This window comes from Rhipicephalus microplus, unplaced genomic scaffold (assembly GCF_043290135.1).
Source record: "Rhipicephalus microplus isolate Deutch F79 unplaced genomic scaffold, USDA_Rmic scaffold_15, whole genome shotgun sequence".
In the NCBI taxonomy this organism is placed as follows: Eukaryota; Metazoa; Arthropoda; class Arachnida; order Ixodida; family Ixodidae; genus Rhipicephalus; species Rhipicephalus microplus.
The window spans coordinates 14,998,429-15,024,599 of NW_027464588.1; the positions used below are offsets into that span (position 1 = coordinate 14,998,429).

General features: G+C 44.7%; 2 protein-coding genes across 2 annotated transcripts in view; both read right to left on the bottom strand.

The window, feature by feature from the left end:
* The window catches only part of LOC142784634 (glutamate receptor ionotropic, kainate 2-like), a 29,592-nt gene extending 21,983 nt beyond the window's left edge, over positions 1–7,609 (bottom strand). Inside the window, exons 1-4 of the mRNA XM_075883062.1 lie at positions 6,891–7,609; positions 3,863–4,066; positions 2,240–2,766; positions 847–1,045 (exon numbers count right to left, since the gene is read on the bottom strand). Coding sequence (XP_075739177.1) covers positions 847–1,045; positions 2,240–2,766; positions 3,863–4,066; positions 6,891–7,022 — 1,062 coding nt within the window. The 5' untranslated portion in view covers positions 7,023–7,609. The remainder of the gene's footprint in view (positions 1–846; positions 1,046–2,239; positions 2,767–3,862; positions 4,067–6,890) is intronic.
* A 397-nt stretch (positions 7,610–8,006) lies between these two features.
* On the bottom strand, positions 8,007–25,426 carry LOC142784635 (glutamate receptor 1-like). The gene is made up of 3 exons (XM_075883063.1): positions 25,261–25,426; positions 20,146–20,310; positions 8,007–9,075 (listed from the first exon to the last, which is right to left on the bottom strand). The coding sequence occupies exons 1-3, from the start codon at positions 25,375–25,377 to the stop codon at positions 8,947–8,949; spliced, it is 411 nt and encodes a 136-aa protein (XP_075739178.1). The 5' UTR covers positions 25,378–25,426; the 3' UTR covers positions 8,007–8,946.
* Positions 25,427–26,171: the final 745 nt, after the last annotated feature.

Sequence of the window (26,171 nt, forward strand, 5' to 3'; positions counted from 1 at the left end):
CGTTATTCAGTTTTTTATTGAACAAACCATCACACTAACATTTTGCCCACAAAGCCAGCACTATATTTCAGGCCCTTTGGGTTTGCATAAAGTTGATCTGCCAGGTGTTTTTATGCAGCGAATAATTTTGAAGCAGCTGATACGTAATTTAGTCTTGTTGATAAAGTTTAGCCACACATGTTTCTAAGCCTTTTTGAAACTAGTGTCTGGGCAGAATTTGGCTTCATCAAAATGACTACCTCACAACTATATCAGCACACCAGCTTCTCTCCTTTGGAACTTTCTTCAGGACTACGTGACCAGGCGACTTTGTCTGCCTATTCCTGAACGTACGTAGTGTTCACGCCTTTGTGTTTTGCGAACGCATCGTTCGTTTTACAGGACATACATGGTACCATGCAAGGCCATCACCGAAAGAGACATCCGCTTTCATATAAAATGTGGCCCTGCTTCAAAAGGTTTTGAACCCGGCTGAGGCGGCTTCATTTTCGATGGACTCATAACGCTTGCAGCTCGTGTACTTAGAGTTGAATACTGGTTAAAAAATCTCATGTGGTCGAAATTTCTGGAGCCTTCCATTGATGACGTCTCTGATAATCGTATTGTGGTTTCGGGACGTAACCTCCACAAAATATTGAATTGAGATTTCGAAGAAATATGACTTCACTAACAGCACGACAATTGGATAAATATTGCTATTGTGATAACGATGCTGTTCAATACAAAATATATTATTTTAACAAGACAACTTGCTTTATCTTTGGTGCATAGTGCCTTTATAAGCAATACTGGACGCACTTATCAGCAGTCGAATATAATACTTCTCGCTTATAGACAGTACCATACCTTGAACAAGGCGTGAGTCGATCCTGAGCGAACGCATCCGTAGCGCACGGCTGACTGCTTCGCCAAGTCTTCGGCACTCTCGATGGGTGACTGGAGCCTCTCTTTAGTCAGGAAAGCTGCCAGATTAGCCGTGTAAGAGGAAACCAGCACGAAGGAGAAGATCCACCAAGTTGCAGCAATGATGCGTGTTGGAGCTGCCCTGCACAATATAACGTGTTATGTAAAATTATCTTGAACAAAGGACGGTGCCCAAGCAGGCCACAGGGTAGAACTTTGTCGACACAGTGCCATCCTATAGGGAGTGTGCTACTTTATATGTTTTGTATAAGGTATGTAGATGCATGATGTACGATTTCTGACGGAAATAGGTAATCATTCAAAACTGCACTGACAGATTATGTTATGCGCCCTAAATAACTTTTTGTTGTTAAACATATAATCTCACTGACGTGTGTTTCTGTGTTCTACTTTTACTGCATTTTTGTTGTATTACTCATCCCCTCTGTAACGTCTTTAGGAGCCCTGAGGGTAATCGAAATAAATAACAAAGAAAGCTACGAAAAACGAGCCAAATATAAGTAATGCGAACATTGCAAACTATTTTTAATGTTGCGTTAAAAAACATGTAAAAAATAGGCAACCAACAGTCGGGATATGTACAAAAACTCGTTGTTCTCTGAAGAACGGAATTACCAAATGAGTACTTTTCTGTACTTTTTGCTATAAAATGTTACCAGGCCACAACAAACTACTGCGGAATATCATAATTGTAAAAGTATGTTCTGGTTGTTTCGTTTTGAATATTTATGTTGGATTCACGCCACGGTTAAATACTTTGTTGCTGTATATCACGGGGCAGCGTCATCTCATCGATAGTACTTCAGACACGTGACATGGATTATTTAAACCGAGATGGCCAAAGAGTAAGGTGTGTCACAATAATTACCAGTTCTTACAAGCGGCACTGGAGGACGTCTTTCCGAGTGAAAACAATTCACTAAGGCTATTAGCCACATATCTCCTCAATCTGTCAGCCGAGTTTCAATCTCTGCGCAACGTAACATTTCTTTTTTAGGCTTAAGGTGTAGCATACAACTTCGTGATTAATCATTCTGAAAAGCTATACGCACTTTAAAAATTTTGGTGTTATTTTAATTATTCATCGTAGTCATATCTCACGCAACAGAATGAAGCAATCTCTTGAGCGCTAAGTTTTGTCTTTTGAACCATCTCTTTTATCAACATAAGGTCGAAAACCCGACATTTGCGTAGCTGAAGTTTTGTCTTTATTATGCAAAACATAAAAGGTAGAGAACGAGAATCGCAATATCTAGTTTTAAATAAAGTCTACGCAATGAAGCATTTGATGTAGGAAAGACAATTTTCAACTTACCTAGGAAATATACCACATTCCTGCCTCATGATGGCGCTAACTATAAACCAAAAACTGTTGGGGAGAGTGAAGCCCCTTAGCACCGTTGGCAGAGTTTTATTTCTCCAGCTGTCAGAATATAACGTCTCTCGTTGGAGCTCGGAGGAACCGACTGCTTCCTGACCCTTGATGATGTCGAGCCTGGCACGGCCACTGTCCGTTTCAGTGTACCAATCTCCATCAATGCGCGATAAACTGTTTCCGCAGGAGCAGCATCCATAACGTCGTGACACGGCACTATTTCCGCGACACACTGCGCTCTGAGCACGAGAGACGCAGCACAGAATTGCACTCACTGCGACGCACGCCCCGGCGACACAAAGCCACACATCCCCCGAAAGCGGAGACAGGAAGAATAGGAGGGAACGCTTCTGGTCGGTCTTCTTGTAGAGTATGCTGACCCCCAGCGTCATGAAAGGTATAGTGAAGTCGACAGATTGCTCGCGCTCTGAGGTGATGGTCAGGTCACCAATCGCCAGGTCTGCCTCCTGCAGCGAAGACGTAGGAATCGTCGAACAGTTGAGCGTGTAAAATAAAGAGCATTTGCTAGAGATGAGTTGGGTTATCAGTACGCTTGTACACTTAAAAACGTATGACACTACAATTGACTTAAAGAAATTTTCAGATAATTTTGGTGGTTGGCACATTCAAATAAAAGCTGTAAAGAAAATGGTGCGGAGTATTTTCAAATGAAAAGTAGCCAGTATTTGCCCTGAAATATTTATGATTGAAATGTCTCAGTAACTTCACTAAGCTTAGATAATCAGTCTGAATCAAGCCACTTGAGGCTTACAAGCCTCACTTTCATTCTAGGAGATTGTATCATTTCACTTATTACCCACTTGTCCTCGGTAACGTCATCCCTAACCATAGGGTTAACTAGAACAAAGCTTTAGAGCACGGCGTTCTGTTCACAGTGAAAAGAAGATGACAGCACGCGTTAATATTTATTCCTACGAAATGAAAGTGGTGAGGACTTCGGTGTCTATAGTTCAAAAACGATATCTTGACTCCTAATATTAATATCTACCATTAAGCACTGCGGCTGTTTACCCCTTAGCCAGAGTTAAACAACTAGCTACGGTCTTTTTCATTATGCTGGCGTGTAAATGCGCTGAACAAAGAGAGGGGGCGAACACGTTTGATGCATGCCATATTAGCCATACTGAGCTTTTACGCATATGACAGAAGCATGTGAAAGCTGTCTATGTATGTGAACCGATTATACGGTATGGTGATGTTTTTTTTTTTACGGAGAATAACGATACCCTAAGCTGGTTGCAATTCTGTTATAAGTTATTGTTTCTATTAGAAGCGGCAGAAGCTAGACGATATTTTTGAGTTTAAAATACCATTTAGTCTGAAGACACCAAAGCTCTAAATCACAAGGTATTTCATAACGGTTGTATCTTATGAACCGGAACGCCACCAAACTTTTTGAAGCACTGCGTGGACAGCTTATCGAAGATGCAGAGTGTTGTAATTAGAATCTGTACAAACAAGTACGACAGTTGTCCTGAAAAGCTGGCTTCTGTTACACTCATTTGTTGGAGTACGCAGTGATTTTTCTCAATCAAAGCTTACCATGTCCACAAGTTCGCGCATTATGCCGTTCCACCTGCCCTGTGAGTCACGGGTTCCGTAGGCACCATCTCTGACGAGCTTCAACTGGTAGTGGAAGCCCAGCGTTGCGGATATTTCACGGAGCAAATCCACGCAGTAACCTTCGAAGCAGTCGTTTCCCTCGAGCTTGTGCGCGGATTTCTTGAGCATGACGTATGGTGCATTCTGCAGTAAGCATCGTGTAAGATATACGCGAGATCTTCACTCTGAAGTTTGGACGATATCGCCTGCATGTTTTCTGCTTCAAGATTGATTGATGATTGATTGATATGTGGGGTTGAACGTCCCAAAACCACCATATGATTATGAGAGACGCCGTAGTGGAGGGCTCCGGAATTCTGTTTCAAGAGGCTTTTAGCTTGTATCTATGCATTTTTACGTTACCGTGCTACCGGAAGACAGGAACGCAAGTTTTTAAAAAGTTTCAGCTCCCCATGCGTAAACATTTATGTACGTACGTAAACATGTACGTTCTAGTTTGTGCAAGCCACTAAATGGTGATGAAAAATGCATTGAAACTATACTTGATTTTGTTAAAATTGAATCATAACTGAGACAAAACAGTAATGGATGTTCTTATTGTTTTAGCGTTTACTATTGTATAAACACATTCGATTACCGGACGATGGTGTTGACACCTCGTGATGACATGGCCACGTTTGTTAGCGCTCAGTATTTATTTATTTATTGTATACCTGAATTGCCCCATCGGGCATTACAGCAGGGGGCTTACATAAAAAATATACAAAGTAAACGCACTCACAAAGCGAGGTAAAATACATCGTTGTCGAAAATGTCAGGAAGGAAAAAGTGAAAAAGGAACTCTTTCGCCATTGTCCCGCTACAAAGCATTTAATCAAGAAGTGAAATGCATGACATTTCGACAAGAACAAGTTTGTTCTCTCCTGGTTTTGCTTGACTACCTAATATTGCGCCACCTATCCAGCTTTAGGTCTCTTACGTTTACGTTTGCAGCATTCCAGGTCCTCCAGCTTCAGTAAGCTGGGTGAAAGAAGCAGATCAAAAATCGCACTCGCATTGGCGGCTTGAGTCTCCACAATGCCAAAACCGTGCTTAGATTCGCTCGTTGGATTCCGTGCCAACCGGTTGTGCCCCCGCAATCTCCAACGACAGCGCAGCTATGGCCGACCGGCTCGCTCTCCGCCACGGAGGAAGGCCCTCCGCCATATCCTGACGCCGTGAAGCTCTCGCTGAGTCCTCGGACTCTTGCGACCGTGTCCATCTTTTCTATTTCTTACCTCTGCAAGTGGGTATATCTGTACCTGTCCTTATCTCTTTCACTCTCCCTTTTATTCCTCCCTATCCTTTTTAATCCCTCCTTACCCCCATCCCTCGTGAGCCACTGCAGTGTTCGAGGAGTCGCACTATGATGCAGTCAGTTACGGGGCTTACTTTTATTTCCTTTTTGATCTTTTAAGAATCATCTACGAACCGTGCTTAGCCACGAACGAGGTCAATTTGCGAGAGGGGGCCGGAAACGTAAGACCTTTCGAGAGAGTTGTACACGGTTCGTAAAAGTTCCACGTTTCGTTCAAGCTCATGCATGCGCAGAATAATTCTGGTGTCTGATAACACGGTTACCTAAAGAAGTATACGTACAAGCTAAAAGCACTTCATAACTGCATTCAAACTATGTTTCCTTTGATAACACGCAGTCACCATTGCGTAAAAATAATATTAGACGTAATTAACGTGTACTGTATCCCAGTTTTCGCATAGGAGCATTGGAATGTCGTGTTACCGCCCGGTGGTGCCGAAATCTTGCGACACTTGTGGAACCATAGTCATGAACAGGTTTTTTTCTCTTGAATACAGAGGACACTCATTCTTAACTACGCTGCTGCAACGCGTTTCTACAAGAATAATTTGGTGCTTGCCTGGTTCTTGTCTTCCTCGCTATAGGTGGCACAACCTATCCGCTCTTTCAGGAGCTTTATGCCACTCACGTTTACGGCTTCCTTTTTTCTAGATCACACAAATTAATAATATTTGTTGGAGTATACGTTAATAATTAAGATTAACGCCTTAGTGGAGGGCTGCGGTAACTTCGACCTCATAGGTTTTCTTAACGTGCACGTAAATCTAAGCACATCCACTTCAAGCATTTTCATCTCCACCGATAATGCGACCGCCGCTGCCGGGATTCAATATTGCGGCCTACGGGTCAGCAGCCAAGTGCCTTAGCCATTGGATCATCCAGGTGAATAGGTCACTCATATTCGGTAATTTATATCAAACAGCGTGTTCGTAAATGGCGCTTGGACATTGGCTTCGATTGATTCGGTGGCTTGAGTCTGCGGATAGTGGATATAGGAAGTAGCCGTGAACGAAGGCGAATTCGGGATCTATGTATGGTTGTAGACTTGAAACATACCTGGAGAGAAGTTTTTGTTCCTTGGGTGCAGGTATAAGTTTTATAAACGCATGCGCAAGCGCCGATTATATGCGGTATCCAGTAACACGTTGACGAAAAAAAATATACGCATACGCTAAGAGCCCCTGTTACTGTTTAGCATACTCCATAATTTCATCTTCAAATAATGTAGCATGTGACCGTTAATGATCATGCAGAGCAAAGTATAGAGGGCAGAAAACAAGGTGTTTGATTTGCAATGATCTTACCATCTTTCCCCTTATTTATCTATGTTTCTCTCTAGAAGCCTAATAACGCTTTTCATGTAATACATTTTGCTAGCTTTTAACAGTATCTAACATGCATCCAGATGCACATTTTCTCCAATCGGCTGAAATCTCTCATTTCCTACTCTTGTTTTGACGATATTATTTCCACAGATTTTCACACTTGCATCTTCAAGCTAATTTACCCTTTCACGTCCAACAAGACAAAACTATATGTATGTTACTGTTATCCCATGAATGCAGCTTTACCAGTCCGACCACCTACTTAACACAAACTTGTCGGGCGCCGCAACTTCCACCATGTTCTAAGAGTGAACAATGGTCTCACCAATATCGTCGTTATCCTCAAAGTCTTGTTCTTCAAGACGCTGAGTATTTCGCCTTCAAACAAATTTTCTGCTCGAGTAATGTTTAGCCCTGATGACGCACTCCAAGTTCCAACCTGAGAATAAACATGCATACATGAAAAGTACCAAGATTAGGCAAGAAATGCCATTGCAAAAATACAATTTTTGCAGTCTTCCTAGGGTGGCACTTGAACTTAGTTTGTTTGCATGATACGAAAACGCAAAAGAAGATACTTCGAGCACGCTTAACGTTCACCTTCTGAAGTAGGACTGGATGGCGCATTGTGTCCTTCAGTTTGTCATGATCAAGCATACCATAGGCAAGGAGTGTTTATGCACGTGGCATTGGCCATTATAGCTATTATAGCATGCGTTATAACTACTATAGCATGCCTACTGCAAAAGAAGTTGCGAAATGCCCACTACGCCATACATATTCGATTCGAAAATTGGCGAACTAACCGCCCGCAAGCTGTCACGCGCATCTGCGAAGCAACCCACTTTTAATGAGCGGGCAGCTGAATCGTTGCGCAATTCGCACGTTTTGACGCCTGGTGGAAAGGTAAGATTGTGCAACGTAATGCTTCTTTCATCTAGATGGCTGCTTGGTCGATTATATTAATATAAAATTTTTCTTAAGCAGCCTAAAAGGCGGAAGCGGCTCTCTGGTAGAACACCGACTAGCCGCAAGAGGTACAAGTTCGTCTCTTACTTACACCAAATTTTTAAAAATATTTTCATTCTCATGTATGTCGAATTTCATCTCTAGGCCACTTCACTGTCTACCAAGAATGCCACTGCCAACACCGACGCCGAAATTTTAGCTAAACCAATCGTTTATAGCCATTACATTATAATATTATTACTGTGAAAAAAAAATCGGCGAGCTGTAAAAGCATCAGATGTTAACGAAGGAACACAAGTATGCTGTGCTACAGTTGCACAACAAAACAATATATTATTGAACTGAGCAAACAACATCCGTTATCTACTAAATTCAACTCCCACGTTAAATTCACAGTCTTATATGTACTGCATGACAATGCAATGTCATACCTACTTCAAGGCAACGCATTATTCGTTCATTCACCATTCATGCTGAAGTTATACTTAACAAGGTTCATAATGTGGAATGGTAAACAAGTGGCATAAATCTAACCAAGGCGGCAGAAAAGTCTGCTGACAACGGCTAAATAAAGTTCTCTTCTGAATAATAATAAGAGTTGTGACGTAGGTTGTGCAGTCTTTGTTGTCACATGTTACATGTATCTCACACCCTGTCCTACGATTAACCACAGTAGTGTCTGAGTGGCATGACTATGCCTGGTAAATGACAAGTGAACATTTGTTTATTGATGTAAGCTCATGTGGAACCTGTGAAATGTCTCACAATTTAAGTCCTCGAGAGACGCGTATAAAACTGTTACCCTACAAAACATAATTTACCCATCTAAAAGGAGGCACGACTGCATGTAATTTTAACTATCCGCGACGTCCCTCCCTATAGGAAATGAAGCGAACGTGTTGTCCAATACTATGGTGAAAAAAAAACATATTTTCGAAGTAATATTGTATGCGAACATGTGAACTAAATGTCGCTCGTAACCCGCATGAATGTTAAAAACTAAGTACTCAATGGTGAATTCAAACAGCAGAGCTAGATCACGGTTTTCTGCTCTAAGCGGAGCAACCACATTCCAAAGAAGAACCGAAAGTGTGTGCTGTGTGTTCAAATGGCATATTGAAAGCAACCACAGATCACAGATTGCTCTTTGGAGCAAACATTTTTGCTCCGCCAAAACCAGTGGATTTGATCGGAAGTTCACGTGACGTATTCTGTGTACCCGCCTTTTCTGCAATCACCAATGAGAGTCCGTAGAATGCTTCGCGCTCCCTCAGGCCCTCACGGGCTTCTTTGAGAGATTTTCGCTCACAAACTACTTCATTCGAGATGCGTGCGTCCCAATCGCTGACTTGTGAGATACCCGGCTTGGATTGGCGCTCTCTCTTTGCTGTCCGGGCTAGCGCTCGCGTCTGCTATTGTAATTTGACATCACTTATCGAAGTCAGTCCCGTACGCTTGAGTTTTGCCACGTAGAGGGACACGTTTCTCCGTTGGCCCGATGCATCCAGCCACAATGGTCCACTCAAGCCCGAGAAACGTGTCTGCAAGAAACAAGATTTAGTGAACTGAAATTTCAAACATTTTTCAACCAGTTCCTCTCTGTGAACAAGGGCCACCGGGTAACAGATAAGAGTAGAGGAAAGGAACTCACAACCTCGCCCACTCTGGACACCATTGACATTTATCTGAGCTTAGGAATTTTGAGTGCATAACAATAATTCAAGTTGTGCTTTGCTTGGCTGACAGAAGCTTGCTATCGTTTGCCAAAACGTATTACGCTCGCAGTGTCCTCCAGCGAACATTTTCACAGATAACATTTTCACGCTTGTCACTTCCCAAGCCGGTCGGCTAGTTGCAAAACGCGCTTACCCAAGGCCGCTTTTTAAATAAATTCAACGCTTAAAATGTGAGATTGGGCTGCTTCCTTCAGTAAATAATGTGATATTGCAAGGGCAAAACAAAGACGAGTGTTTCTCATTGAGTGTCTCTCTTTGTTTATTCTTCCCAGATAGATAAATTTTCACAACCTCTTTTCATAAACAATGCTTAAGGCAAGAGTGCACACAAAACTTCTGCTCATCTGTAGGGTGTTGAAAAACACGTGTCTTCGACAAGATGACTTGCGTGCTTGAACGTCGTCGTCGTCGCGAAAGCGAAGACGCCTTATCGATGTCTTCTTGATTTTTTATGTCGAATAACGTAAACTGATCATTTCGCCTAATTGCCTTCACATCTGCATAAAATATTCGTGTCCCTGAAAACATCCTCAATATTCTCTTAAATGCCAATAAAAAATCGCTATCTTGTGAAAAGTAAGTATGAGCCCCTATTATAGATGTACTTTGAACAAACGTGAAAAGCACCATGCGTTGATGACGAAATAACAGCAAGCCTTTGTTCGAGATAAACACCTCCCCGATTTCCGCATAAATACAAAGCGCCGGTAATTGGTTGTGCTTGTTCGCGACTGGTGTACAGCTAAGAGCTCCTCATTAGTCAGCTTCTGCTGAATATAATTACATCGTCTGTGGCTCTGTTTATCCAGCGTTTTAAACGCTTTCACAGTGGAGAGTCGTGTGAGGTGCCTTATCAAAGCCAAACCGTAATCAGGTATTATCGAGAACAGCCCTACAGGCAGTGACTTCTCTGGTGCCCAATTGTTAGACTAAGTATAGTGGACTATGTGTATTCTTAGTGTTCGTATTGTAAAAAGCTTGCCTAGCGCGCCTACAGCCTCATATACTTTTCCTGTTCGTTATCACTCGAAGCGGAAGATAAATTTACAAACGTTGATCGCTGCTCCCGTTATTTGTCGTTCTAGTATATTTTACTTCCACTTCCATAATGCAGCTGCTAGCTGCGTTTGTAAATAAACTTAATTATTATCTAGTGGCCTGCATAGTGAAACGCTGTGACGGCACTTTTATTTCTCTGACAGAGAAAAGCTCCGCTGTCAGATTCAAAAAAAGAAGGCAAATCCCACGTACAGAGGGAACTGATGATATGCGAAGTAGGAATGAGATATGTTGACATGTCACTTCAAAATCAGCAAAACATCACGAGGTTGAGGTGAATGATGCCTTACATGACTTCCATGTCATGATTATCATGTTTGGATGTGTCGATTGCCTTCGTCATCAATTCACGTCACTTGATACCCCACTTAGTATATGAGAGCTAGCTTAACGACCGCGAGCACAATATGAGCGTGGCCTGTTGTCATGATCTTACATGACATGCATGTCAGAATTATCGTGTTTGCACCAGTAATATATTTCGTCATCCATTGGCGTCACGTAATCCCAAATTTGCTGTATGTGAAGCTAGCAAAACGGCAGCGAGTGCATCATGAAGGGCTCAATATACTTCAATGTAGCGTTGACGCGCGCGCACGCTCGGCACAGCGACGCTACGGCCGCAAAACTCGAGCACTCTATAGTCTGACGCCAGGCGCGACCAGCGTCTATCGGCGTGGCCCGACGGCAGCCGGCGCTGCGTTTCGCACGGATGCGTTACCCACCCAACACTGCGTCTCTCTCTTTTCGTGACGGAGGGGCGCCGGATGCCCTGAAACGCGCATGCACCAAGGAAACGCAGCGCGACGCGCGCCTTCGAGTATATGGCAGGCCCGGCGCCTGGTGTTGCAAAGCCGGCATGACGCGACGAAATGAACGCCAGCGAGCACGTGCACCACTTAATGTCGAAAGGTATTGGCGCCTTGCCTGTGGCATCTAGTCATGTTCTCACACGACACGCATCTCATGATTATAATTTTTGCACTAGTCACATACCTTCGTCATCCATTGGCGTCACATAATACCAAATTTGGCATATGTGAAGCTAGTGAAATGGCCGCGAGCGCATTATCAATGTGGCATGTGGTCATGTTGTCACATGACACGCATGTCATGATTATCAAGTTTTGATGTGTCATTTACCTATGTTGTCCGTTCGCGTCACGTAATACCGAATTTGGTACATGTCAAGCTAACGATACGGCCACGAGCGCATCATGAGCGTAGCATGCAGTCATGTTGTTACATGACACGCATCTCCTGTTTATCATGTTTGGATCAGTATCATACCTTCGTCATCCATTCACGTCCCGTAATATCAAATTTAGTATCTAAGTGAAGCTAGCGAAACGGCCGCCAGCGCACCATGAGCGTGGCATGTAGCCATGTTGTAGATGACACGCGTCTCATGATTATCATGTTTGCACCCGTCACATACCTTCATATTATTTATTGACGTACTGAAATATCGAATTTGGTATATGTGACGCCCGCGAAACGGCCGTGAGCGCATCATTAGCGTGGCATGAATTCATGTTGTTACATGACACGCATATCATGATTTTCACGCAAGCGTCTGTCGCTTGTGTTCGCCTTGCAATCATGTCATACCATACCAGTTTTGCAACCTGCCATGTAAACGAAACACTGGAAGAGCTGCAGAACCTTGAGATGTAACTCATGACATTCATGACATACTTGTCATGATTTTCATGTTATCACTAGTCAAATATATTCGTCCTACTGTCATGTTTTGTCATGCCATGTTTGGTATTGATACTATTATCGAAACGGCCTGGAGAGCTAAATGTTGTAGGCGGCTAGATAGATAGATAGATAGATAGATAGATAGATAGATAGATAGATAGATAGATAGATAGATAGATAGATGGATAGATAGATAGATAGATAGATAGATAGATACGCTCAAAGTCGCCAAAATTTGCCAAGAAATGCTTCGCATTTAAAAAGTCGCGCACACATCCTGTGCACACCCAAGAAGTGACCGGCAAGGCATCGACACGTCGTAGGAGCCGGCAACTATCCCAAATATGAGGGAGTGATACCATTTAGCAAGCCGCACGATCGACATCTCTGTCTCCTGAAAATGTGTGTTCAGCCGAGAAGTTGTCATGCACCAAAAACTTGCAGAGTCACTCCAAACCTGGTAGCTCAAGCAGTGGAAGTAACGTCAACACCTGCGGAATTTTCAGATTGCCCCGAACGAACCCGCCAAACCGACATTCATCACCTGTTGTGGGTGAGGACTGAATGCTATTTTTATTTGTGCTGCCCCCATCTATTCCTTGTACTTCCTGTTGCCTGTATTGTTGCAATGCTTGCTTCCCCGCCTTAGGACTACTATACTTCTGTCGTTTCTGATGCACGCAAACTATCTAGTATCCCATATGTTACTGTCATTCATAATAAAACTGTCACGCGCCAATAAATGGGCTCTCTGAAGAGCTTGCTATGCCCTGTTATAGTACTTTTATCATGTGTGTTTAGTTGCATGTTGCATGTGCTATTCCTGGTGTTACAGCCATTGTTTAATGTGTCTGTTATATAAGTGATATAAGGGCGCGTGGGTGAATCGCAGCGTAAGTTCCTCATATCATTACGCTGATTCATCTACTAGCACTTCATACAGAAGGTGCCGTGGCTTGCCTTGACTCGTGAAAAGAAATGAGATCAAAGAATGCCTGCTTTCGTTATTTTTTGACGACTGAATCTTACAAGGCGGAAACGAGAAAAATGTTTGCTTTTCGTAGCAAGCAGTACTTGGAGAATGTAACGGAGAACGAGGCTTGTCGTAAGTAATCTTGTTACATTCAATGGTTGAAGGTACCGTAAAAGGTGTGGCTGACGAGAGGACGACTTAGCGAGGTTTAATGTGCAAAGGTGTGTAAGTTGGTACTACTCATAGTGTAGAACACCATGAATGACAAGGTGCCATTCCTAGTCTTCCTCGCGGTGTTAGGTGACTCAATGGTTTCAGTTGCAGCAACAACACAGAATGCCATGCCAGCACTCAGAAGTGCACCTTGCTATCAAATCGGCATATGAAGTCTCGCGAGGAATTATCAAGGTCAATGTACATGAACGAGCACTACTCACTTTGTATTTACGCTCGGGATGTTGGTCTTGTACATCTCGCGTACAGTCTGTGCGATATCCTGTATTACTTCCTAACAAGGTTCGCTACCAAATATATTCTATCATGTCCTGGCGTGGTGTAGTGGGTGGCGTACTCGGTTCAAATATATTCTATCAGTTTCACTACTCATACTTAAAGTAAACACCTCATTTGTGAAGATGTAGACTTTGCTATCAGAATCACTAAATCTTAGTTATCTTCTGTTTTTTCGAAACCACGAAATTAAAGATCTTTTTCTACCTTTCAAACAATGCTCGGTGCCAGACATTTCCTATTAGTTTGACTAATCGCCCCTCATTTGTGAAGAAATAGACCTTGTTACCAAAATCACAAAACTTTAGTAACCTTTGGTTTCTTCGAACCCTCAAATAAAACATCTCCTTCCATTTCTTATTTCTCTCTTATACGTCAATAGCGCTCTAATGTGACGGTACTTTGAACATGTCCACAGCCGGCAAATTTACCACTGTGGACAAGAAGGGAGGGGTAGGAGGGTAAACAACAAGAGGGAAGGCAGGGAGGTTAACCAGGCACATACCTGGTTTGCTACCCTACGCTGTGGGAATAGGAAGGGGGCATAAAGATGAGAGAGAGAGGAAAGAGAAGCGAGAGAGAAAGCGAGAGAGAAAAAAAAGGAGGATTGTCAGTCAATCGGCTGGCGCGTATGCAGCGGTGGCACTACAGAAAAGTTAAAGGTGGTCATATAGACCTGTAGTCCTCAAAAAGCACAACACAGCTTTGACTGCGTTTTGAGCCGACGAAAGGCGATGACGGTGTTCCAGTAGCATCTGCACAGAGAGTGGCCGATCGTCCAATTGTCGCATTGCGTCCGAAAGCTTCTGTCTTTCAGAGGCAAATCGAGGGCAATGGCATATCAGATGGTCGATGTCTTCTTTGGTGCAGCAGACGTCGCATTCCGCATTGTCGGTCAATCCGATGAGGGTTCTATATGCTTTTGTGAAGGTAACCCCAAACCAAAGGCGACAAAGAAGTGAAGCTTCACGTCGACGAAGTCCGGATGGAGGTCCAAGTTCGAGCCGAGGATTTATTTGGTATAGTCTCGTATGTCTTATGCTTGGGGTGTTCCACTCCTGCAGACTCAGACTACGTGCCAGGCGACGAAGTTGCTTTGCAGCGTCAGTCCTTGACAAAGGAATCGGAAGGGTGTGTTCTTCTTGGTGCGATGTGCGAGCTGCGTTGTCTGCGGAATCATTGCCACTGATCCCACAATGGCCAGGAAGCCACTGAAACTTGACCTCGTGGCCTGTTTCTGTGACGTGGTGAACGAGATTGACAACTTCGTAAGATAATTGTTCATGGCAACCTCGTCGAAGGACTGACTGCATGCTCTGTAGGGCTGGTTTTGAGTCGGAAAACACAGCCCATTTACTCGGTCTTTGGGATTTGATGTACTCTATGGCGCCACGCAAAGCCGCAAGTTCTGCCGCTGTGGACGTTATGACATGTGACAGTTTGATTGGCAGAGTGATTCCTCTAGCTGGAATCACCACCGCACCACCAGAACCAGACGCTGTGGTTGAACCATCGGTGTATATGTGCACGTGGTTGTTGTACATTTCGTGCATATGGCTCAAGCTCAATTGTTTTAGGGCTGATGAAGGCAAATTTGATTTTTTCTGTGTTCCTGGAATTGAAATAAGTACTTGTGGAAGTGTCAGGCACCACGGAGGATACACCAGTTTCTCAGCAGGCGTAAAACCTGACGTAAACGACGCACGATGAGCACAGACAATTGCACTAAATTTCGTGTGGGGCCTCTCAGTAGCGAGGGTTGCCAAGTGGTGGGAAGGATTCCTAGCATGTTGCCTGAGGAACGTACGCATTGTTTCAATGGTGATATGCGTCATGATCGAGTAGTCCTGTGCAATGGCAATTGTTTCAGCTGTTGATGCGCAGCGGGGTAAACCAAGGCATATCCTAAGCGCTTGGGCTTGAATATTTTGGATTGTGCGCAGGTTCGTTTCGCACGTGTTAGATATAACAGGTAGGCTATACCACAGGAATCCAGTAAATAATACCTTGTACAGCTGTAACATAGACTCGACAGACATTCCCCAACTTTTCCCAGCAAGAAACCTGAATAAGTGACAAATGGCAGTCAGCCGCTTTTTCACGTAGTTTACGTGGGGTGTCCAAGACAGGTTTCGGTCGATTACGACTCCCAAGAACCTGTCACTCCGGCTGCATGACACCAACTACCCGTTAATTGATATGCCGTAAGCGGACATTGGTTTTCTGGTGAAGGCCACGACTGCACACTTCTCACTTGCGATTTCAAGCCCCTGTTTGCGTAAGTAGTACGATGTCACTGATGCTGCCTTCTGAAGTCGAGCGCGAAGTTGAAGTCGAGTCACACCTGATGTCAACACACAGATGTCATCAGCATAAATGGAAAGTCGTACACTGCTTGGTTGCTTGCCAACTAGTTCAATGAGTGTTAGGTTGAACAGCGTCGGGCTTAGCACTCCGCCTTGCGGGACTCCTCGGCTGCAGTAATACTCGGGTGTTGGACCATTCTCTGTCTGCACGTAAAATGATATATTCTGTAGGTAGCTCTGAACCCACGTATATATCCTGCCACCGAGTCCCACTCCTTCTAGTGCGCTGAGAATGGCTTCGTGGGTGACATTGTCGTAGGCCCCTTTAACGTCAAGAAACAGAGCAGCAGATAACCGTTTGCAAGCGTTCTGGTGTTCTACATATGTCACCAAGTCAACTACATTGTCAATTGACGAGCGGCCTCGTCTGAACCCGGACATGGCATCTGGATATATTTCGTAGAACTCTAAGTACCATTCCAGACGCTTTAAAATCATCCTTTCCATAACTTTTTCCACACAGCTCGCAATGGCAATCGGGCGGTACGAGGAAATGTCCAAGGGTGACTTCCGGCTTTGAGAAGTGGAATCAGGCGACTTGACTTCCATTCCTGTGGAACCATGCCAGTTTGCCAGGAGTCGTTGTACAGCTGCAAGAGTGTCTGCCGAGCTTGATCTCCTAGGTGACACAGAGCGCGGTAAGTGATGCCGTCAGGTCCTGGCGCTGAAGAACGTCTACACAAAGCAAGTGCAGCCTTTAGTTCGTCCATTGAAAACGAAATCTCCACTCGGGGATCACGTGAGGATACAGCAAAGTCGGGCGTCTTTGTCCCAGTTGAATTTGAGCCGCAGGCATTCCTTCGACAGAAGGAATCTGCGACATCAATCGCTTGGCAGCGTAAGTGAAGTTCCAGAGATTTTAATAGGTAGCGCTGAGTAATGGTTGTACGGAGACCCCGGACAGTTCTCCAGATTAGTGACAGAGGCTTTCTGGGATCCAAAGACTCGCAAAAAGATACCCATCGTTGCTTGTCCGACTTGTCCATGTGACGCTGTATTTTCTTTTGTGTGCGTCTGGCCACTCTCAGATCATCAAGTGACCTCGTGCGTTTATAACGTCGTTCTGCACGACGACGAATCGCTCGGAGTTTCTCGAGATCAATGTCCATATCAGTGCGAGATGAGCTCACCGGAAGCGAACGCGTCGTTGACTGTAGGGCACTCTTTATTGCATCCTCTAGATTTAAAGGTGAGGCGCCAACATAGTCTTCCATGATTAACTTGTATTTTTGCCAATCGGTGCACTGGACGGCTCTGGAGGACTTGAGACTTGGAAAGCCGTCAATCTTCAGTTATGTTGGGATGTGGTCACTACTCCTTGTTTCAAAATCCGAAAACCCGTGCACTCTGCGTGTGTACGAGCGTGAGACGAAAGTAAGGTCCAGACAACTGCTATAGGCCGATCCGCGCAGATAAGTAGAGCTGCCGTCATTCACGAGAATAAGTTCACATTAAGAAGCGAAATACACTTACTGTCTACCTCTAGTGTTGACCCTGGAGCTTCCCCATAAGTAGTGGTGGGCATTGAAGTCACCAGTTATCACCCATGGCTGGAGAGTTGAATTCAAAATTCCGTGCAAGCGCTCTCGGTCAAGACGACTTGATGGATGTAAGTAGGCTCCGATGATGGTGAATGTGGTCTTCTTGTTTTTTACTGTTAGGCAAACGTACTGGTTTTCTTCGTCAGGGGGTACAGGGTGATGAACATAAGTTAAGTCGCGCCGTATGAACACAATGACCTTGCTGCGCTCTCCATGGGTAGAAGACATAAAGCACTCATATCCAGACAGTCTCATCTGGGCTGACAGGTTCGGTTCACAAATTACAATAATGGAGAACTGGTTCGTGAATACATATTGCCGGAACTCGGACATACGCGCCCTAAGTCCTCTGGCATTCCACTGAAGGACAGATGCGTTCTTGACCTCCTCGCGAAAGGATAACATGTTGCGGGCCATCGTTTTACCTTAGAGCTGCAAGCACCGGACTCAAAGTGTCGAGCACTTGGAGCGCGCTCTGCGCTGATGTGGTGTTCATGTTGCTTAGGAGCATGCGCATTGCGCTCATAAGGGTCTGCAACATGTTGATGACCTGGCGATCCTCAGTTGTCTTTCATCAGTGGTTCGTGATGGCATCGAGGTTGGCGGGGATTGATGCACCTCTGAAACAGGCTGTGTTCGTGGAAGTGATGGCCACTCTTCACGAGGTGGGAGTCTTGACCCTGATTCTGTTTTCGGTGTATCTGTCTTCGCAGAGCTTGACGATGGGAGGCCAGTTCTTCTTGCTTGAGATGACGGGTCTCTATCGGCAGATGCCACGTTGCGTGATGATCTTCTGTGGCGACGCCGACGTCGCCTGACAGTAGCAGCGGTTTCCCTATGCGTTGAATTGTCGCGCACCGTGCGTTTCAGCACCGCGCGTTCATTTCTCACTCGTGGGCAATCTTTAGACGACGCTTTATGAGCGCCGTGGCAATTGGAGCATTTGAACGCAGTTGCGTGGCAGGTGTCTTCTGAATGAGGTTCGGCACACCGCGGGCACACGACATTGCTGGTACATACTCCTTTGACATGTCTCATCTTGAAGCATCTGAAGCATTGTACGGGCTTCGGTATGTATGGACGGACCTGATGGCGAACGTGGCCAAATTTGACGTGTGGGGGAAGACTGTCTCCCTCAAAAACAATCTTCAGGCGTCGTGATTGACCAAGCCTTGTGATGTGCTTGATGAGGATGTCGTCTGTAGTTGGCTTTATCAAGATTGGGAAAGCGTCAGCGGGAATGGAAATGTCCACGTCATAAATGACGCCACCACTGCCCTTACAGTCAGTGGAGATCACTGATTTAACTGTGACTGTCGATTTCCGAGATGTTCTGTAGGCTTTGCAGCGCACTACGGTGTAGAACATCAACTGCCAGAATATTCTTCCGTGAGTTGATCCTGACGTCTTTAATTTCATTCGGAGCGAGTCCTTCGAGGTATGCAGAGAGGACTTGCCTGTTAAGCCGCCGTAGGTTGGCTGGAGGGTCCACAGCCATGAAGAGTATAGTGTGTGGCCAACGCTGCGCGGTAGCCTGCACGGTGGATATACTCGTCGTCGACGATGTTCGTAGCAGTCTTCTTTTTGCATTGCGGCTCATGACGACTGTGTAGTCGTCATCCGATGACTCCAAACCGTCGGAATAGAGCTCTGTTGCCTCGCTGTCTGTGCCACTTGAGGTGGTCCCACGTTTCCTAGCCGCTGCCAGACGTAGCGGTTGTCCACCTCGAAAATCCTGAGAGGCTTCTTCATCCATTCTCGAAACGAGGGAGCAGCAGCTCCCAGAATTTGCGGTAAAACAAATAGAAAACTTGAGACAAGGGTACAAGCGTTCTATGAAATAGACACTTCGTCGTCGTCCTCATCGTGGACAAGAAAATTACACATTAAGGACACCTCCTTCAGAGATTGAGCTATTAGGTCTATTTGACATATTTGATTTACGAGAATTTGTGGTTCTGGCGTTATATACACACAATTATGGCCGTGGTCTCAAGAGCTTATTCGTCCAACAGCGTCAAACCATTTGATGGAGCATGGGCGAATTGTTTCCTTCCATTAGCACCTAAATATGGAACAGATATTTTTCAACAAACCTTGAAATATATCATCGGCGCCAAAAATGATCTTATCTACAACTATAGCTGGTGGATTAACGGGCGTACACCGCGCATTTTCAAAGAAGCCAGGTTAGTCTTACTACTAGTAAGATCACTATGTAAAAATTTAGTTTTTGTGACAATACATTTCATATGGCCAATGATCTGGTGGTGCTACTATATATGGCTTGGAGTCAAAGTCCGAGACAATGTTTTATTCTGCACTGAATACACACGATACTTAACAAATAGGAGCAATCTCACTGCTGTATTGTACGCGGGTTTCTATGAAGAGCCATTTCGCCTGCACATTCCGCTTGTGTTAGCTCTATGTTGCAACAATGACATGGCACATTTCAATGCTACCTTGGCAAGATTGAAAACTTCAGGGAAGTTATTGAGAAGGTTTGATGACGCAACTTCACGGCGCATTGTTACGTTCAAAATCACTATTAGACTTCATACTTAAAACAAACCTCTTTTTGTGCGTGTTGCAACCACGGTAACCATCGTATAAAAATTATGCTTGGAATCCTTCAGGACCCCAATAAAAAGTTTTTTATCCATATAACAAGTGTCGCAACTAATTGTATTGAAGAAATTTAAGATATTGAACTTACCTTCCTCACGGCTTCTTTAAGCATGTTCGACTGAGTCAGGTTCCTTTCCGCAGAGTTTGCACGGCAGCTGAATTGTGGTGGTGCCTCCAATGCACGCGCCTTGGCTAGGCTCTGGATGGCTCGCACCGAAACGACCAGAGCATCTTGAGTGAGAGCCGCATCTGTCTGAACGCAAACACCAGGGCTTTTTGCGATAGTTCATTTGCAACGCTGTGAGTAACGCTGATTCAAAGTGCTCATTTTGAAGTTTCTTACGCGCCTGACTTGGCCAACCATGTTTCGAAATTTGTAGGAAATTTTTTATTGTAAATTTTTGTATAGAGATAATTTGATAACAAATTTATTATTAAAATGTATTGCAGTCGTCTATTGCCATTTTATTCGATGGAAGGATGAAAAGAAATCGCAGCACATCGACAACAACATAAAAATCCAGGTAAATATTCAGGATAACGACAAACTTCTGCGTCAGGAGGCAACTATAAAGAATTATTCAATTGTGATTGAGCCCCGCCATGGTGGTCTAGTGGCTAAGGTACTCGACTGCTGACCCGCAGGTCGCGGGATCGAATCCCGCTTGCGGCGGCTGCATTTCCGATGGAGGCGGAAATGTTGTAGGCCCGTGTGCTCAGATTTGGGTGCACGCTAAACAACCCCAGGTGGTCGAAATTTCCGGAGCCCTCCACTACGGCATCTCTCATAATCATATGGTGGTTTTGGAACGTTAAACCCCACATATCAATCAATCATTGTGACTGAGACCTACACGCAGGGCATATACCACATGTTTCTTATGCTCAATACTTTGCATGTTGCAATGGTTCCCCATCCTCTTCCCAATATGTGGGGTAGCATACCAGTTGCTCTAAGCTGGTTTACCTCTGTGCCTTTCATTTTTAATTACTCGGTTCGTCTTCACTGAAAGCGGGTAAAAAATCCTATTGACACAGGTACGTCATGATCCCGAGTACACTTGCTGAAAGAAGATGACGTGAAGCTGTTTGGCTGAAAGCAGATTGCCTGAAAGTGATTGTGATTCATTCTAAAAATCAGTGCCGATTGCTGTACATCAATACGTTGGAAATGCACTGAGTCTTGCGTCCTGCGTGTTTCTCTACCCAGCGTTCTCGTCCCCGTTTTGGTACTTTGTCACCCAGAGTTTCAAGCAACGACGACAGTTTTGCATTTTACACCACATACCTATTATAATTTTGCAAAATATTGTATTGTTGGGTCCGTTGGCGGAGGATCTTACGTAGGAGTGTATAGGTCAGTTTGGAAGAAAGTGCACAAGACAAGATACAGGCTCACTTGCAAGTGGGCGCCTTTCCTGTCTTGTGAACTTTTTTCTGAACCGCTTCTGCACTACGGCACACTAGATAATATTTTAACGCCATAGCGTTAGAGATATCGTTTCGCAGAAATTCTGGTGTTGGCGTTGTTAGTTTTGGGCGAAAAATCATCATCCTATGCGTTACTCAAAAATTGAGAATAATGCAAATAAAGTACGTAAATGCTATAAAATCCCGTAGAAGAGTAAGGAACGCACCAGGGTTGTTTGGGCCCGAGTGGAGATTGAACCTGGGTCGTTTGCGTGGCAAGCGGACGTTGTACTACATCACCAAGCCTCTGCTTGTAAAACAGCGACAAAAACTTCGTCTGCTTGCGAATTCCATGAAAGTAGCTTTCATGCTTCCCTAACACATGCGTCCTGTACACATTCTTCGAAATGCAAGATGAAATATATCAGCAATAATGCGTGGTACAAGCGTCTATTGCCGGAGGGCGTCAGAATATGTGATTAGCATAATAGCTCCATGGTTGAAAGCCGATACTTCCTTACAAAAGGCCCACATGGCACTGCATCTATTCTCTTAACGCCACGTATAGTGAGTGCATAGAAAATTCGAAAAGGTCTCATGCACTAAATGTCTGAGATACGCACTAGGAACAAGCTGTCGCTATGGCGTTCAACTTCTAAAGGCGAAGCTTTATGCTCCCCAAAATTTTGATTAGCGTTTAGCAAGTATTCAAAAAAAAACAAGTATCCTCTCTGTTTCTTGAGGTAGTCAAGCTAGGACAATGGATGTGAGAAAAGTATCATAAAACTATGGAGCTATTTGTGTCATGGTAAACGTGGTAGCAGCTGTAGATATGAGTGTTCAGTGCACAGCTTTTGAGAACTCTGCATTTTTCACAGCATTACTTTTCAGTAATGCTATAATGCTTTTCACTATTGTGTTGTGTTAAACTTGCGTATTGAATGCAAATATTTATTTTCCTAAGCAAGCTATACATTATTTAGAACAAGCCAATTTCACTTCTCCTTCATGACACAATTTTGACTAAAATTCAGTGCATCGCTTAGCCGAATCTGCTGAAACATTGCAGTTTCTTCGGGGCCAATATATACCTTGATGTGCAAAGTGATATCTATTTTTGCGGGAGTAGCAAACACCATGTTATTTTTTACTGATGGAGACACAGTGTCCTCGCTATAACAGATTCTGTTTGGTGCTCTAAATATAAATGAGTAATTTCAATGATGATGCTATGACTGCTAAGTATATAAATTGTACAATATACCTACTTGTGACGAATTGTGGTTTGAGTATGACGTAGTCTTTTCAGTGACTGTTATGAATGTTCAACAAAGAAATTGATCCCTTACAAAAGTAACTACATAATTCAAGCTGCGCAACTGATGCGCTGTTTTTTCTTGAATACAGTCACAAGATATTGCCACGCGCTAGGAGCTCCAAGAAACGTACAAGGAGACGTGACTGTCAAAATCTGAGACAGAAAGAAGGACGTCTGCGCTGGCACGGGTTGCTTGTCTTCGTCTTCTTTGTTCACTGGCACAGAACTGGCTCACTGTTCGCTAGCGCAGAACACCAGGTGGCATTACACTTCCCCCCAAGAGAGTATCGACCCGGTGCTCAAGAAAAGTGTGCAGAGTAGTGGGTCAAAGTACGCAACATAAACAAACAGTAAGCAAAGTAGCGCATGAGGGAAAATGCGTCCTGTGCCCGGCAATGTGAAATAAACGGCATTCACTGTTCACCTATAAATAGTTCAGTGGCACTTGAAGAAAATTCACATCACCTAAAATGTCTGCCTGAGTCAAACGCTACGTGAAGGGATGCCGTGAATGCCAGCGTCGCAAAACACCACCCTTAAAGCCTGCAGGCCATCTACAACCAATTGATCCACACCCTACACCGTTTGATCAAGTGGGAACGTACCTCCCAGGCCTGTTTCCTTTGTCTTCTTCCGGCAACAAATGGATTATTGTCGCAACCGATTACTTGACGCGTTACGCTAAGATGAAGGCATTGCCACGAGGGACCGCAGCTGAAGGTGCCAGTTTTTTATGCATCAAATTGTGTTACGGCCTGGCGCGCCGTAATATGTTATCACTCATCGATGGACATCATTCACAGCGAAGCTCTTGGATGATATCTTCACGTTGAGTTATACAACCCATCGAAAAACCAGAAAGTCTCAGCTCTCGATAAGTGCACTGTCGGTAGATGGGCCCAGGTTCTCCACAGTGACAGCAAAGAGGACGTCGATCAGGGGCCAGCCATACGTCTGATTTTCGCAGAATCGGTCGGCGGTCGCTGAGGTACGGGCCCACTTGGACTGCCTGAAGCATGGCTGGGGCCGTGGTATGAGGCGGAGTGAAATGCGGTGCACGTTGGCTCAGAGTTTGGTTGGCCGGAAGCATGGCAGGGGCCGCGATGGGAGGTGGAGCCAAAGGTGGTGCTGGCTGGAGCAGAGTTTGCGCATACGACATGCGAGAGAAGTCATTTAGGGGTCGCGGCTCTGTCTGACAGGTCGGTTCTCGTAGTGCGGCTCCTACCATGCTTCCGGCAGACATGCGGGGGAAGTCATTTAGGGATCGCGGATCTGTCTGACAGTACGGTTCTTGTAGTGCGTGCTGAACTTCATCTCGGACGATGCCGGACAAAGAACTGATAGTGGAGGCTGAGGGTACTGAAAACGTCTGCAGTTCTTCGCGGATTACAGAGCGTATGAGCTCTGGGAAGAAGTCGACGTGACCCCAAGACCACCTATGTATTCCATAGCAGAGGCAAAGTTCACTTGTCGCTCGTACGTTTGTGTCTGTTGCCGAAGCGTGCTTTCAATTAGGACGAGCAAGACCACCAAACAACTTTTCCTTCACTCCACGCATCAGGTATCACACCTCCTTCTCTTCGGGCATGTGAGGGTCAGCTCGTCGAAAAAGACGCGTCTTGTCCTCAACATACATTGCTACGCCTTCATTTGGCATTTGCATACGGCCCTGGAGCTCACAGTCAGCTCGCTTTGGCCATCGGGACTTGCATACGTTTCGAGAAGCCGAAGTTTGAGGTCCACCCATGGCGTCAACAGACTTGCACGGTTGTCGTACCAAACACGCGCCCCGTCATTCATACTGAAGTAGACATGTAGGAGCTTCTCTGTTTCATTCCACGTGTTATGAGCAGCAACGAAGTCATAGAGGACTGGCCAATCCTCAACATCCTCATGGACAGCACCATGAAAAGGATTCGGCGTTCGTCGTTTGAACAGCGCATAGTGCATTGGCGTTGTGCATTCCATAGCGGTTAAGTTGGTGCCACTTGGGACGGCGCTGCCTGGGATAGTTGGGGCCGTCATCCTCTCTGAGAGAAATCCGAACTCGGGGTCCAGTCCCCGGCTAGCACGGTTAATAGGCGTAACCATCGGTATGAAGGTGGAGCTTCTTGTACTGGGAGGGGTTCAGTGCATAGGGTACCCAGCACCTCCACCAATTGTCACGCGCTAGTAGCTCGAAGAATTGTACAAGGAGACGCGATTGTCAAAATCTGAGACACAGAGAATGACGTTTCCGCTGGCACGGGCTGCTCGTCTTCGTCTTCTTCGTTCACTGGCACAGAACTGGCTCACTGTTCGCTGGCACAGAACACCAGGTGGCAATATAGAGAGTATTTGAGACACGTAAAACGATACAAAGAATTGTTATTTCCACTATAATCTTGCCTGCTTGCTAAGCAGTTTGAGTCTTTTAACTATGGCGGCCAAGTCTGCATACAGTGGTGATAAGATTATATTGCTTTGAGAACTCACCCTTATTTGCTTCCAGGAGACCCGATGAGTCAAGAAGAGTGGGTATAAGCCAGTTTTTGTGAACTTCTCACGTACAGCTCCAATGTCCTGTTCCCAGACATCCCTCTTCAGGAGCATGAAGCCAGTCAAATTCGTCCCAGAGTTCTGTAAGGCTGTGAGGTCGACACGGTGGAGGTCCTGCACCATCCAGATACTTGGTTTAAGTAGAAAAACCACGGAACCTTGGTTCATAAAAAATCGCTACATTTTTTTGCAATTTACACTTCTATAAGTTGTATCTTCAGACTTAAGTTCACTGTTAGAGCTTATTATGATTTGAGGCTCGATACGCACCAAGTGCAGAACATAATATTTCTTCATCGCTGACTATGGGCGACAATGTATCTCTAATAAATGTTTTCCACAAAAGCTGAAATATAACAGGCAGGCGTTGATTGCTGCCACGCTGTGTCGTGTTCTGTAATACGAATGCTCATTCTGACTTTAAATGTCAAATGCAGTAATGTACAAGAAATTCCGCATATCTTGCAAAACCAAGCGAGAAGCTGTGATTGAATAAACCTATATCTTGACATGAACACAGCACACTAATATTCGAAAAGGGCGTTTGGCGATTCACACATGCAGACAGACAAGCTAAAGGGACCGAAAATTACATCTCAAGCGATAAAAAGTGAGACGGAGCCACGGGGAGGTAGGTTTTTGTCAACCCGCATCACCAGATTGTCAACCCGCAGAGGAACACTCTGCAGCCTTTAAGTATGAATGCGAGTACACACTAAAATGACCCTTGTGTAGAATCCACTATTTCGATGTGCGGCATTTCTTCAGTATTGTTTGTAGACGCATACTGTAAAGAACACTTTCTTTAGACATCACGCGGGAATGGTTCGTTCTTTAAGGCCAGTGCT

Excerpts from the sequence above, each read along its gene's own strand:
- LOC142784635 (XM_075883063.1), bottom strand. The coding sequence starts at position 25,377 with ATGCTCCTGAAGAGGGATGTCTGGGAACAGGACATTGGAGCTGTACGT. Across the intron at positions 20,311-25,260 it reads TCTCCTGGAAGCAAATAAGG|ACAGATGCGGCTCTCACTCA; the intron begins GTGAGTTCTCAA and ends GTTTGCGTTCAG. Across the intron at positions 9,076-20,145 it reads TTAAAGAAGCCGTGAGGAAG|ACACGTTTCTCGGGCTTGAG; the intron begins GTAAGTTCAATA and ends TGTTTCTTGCAG.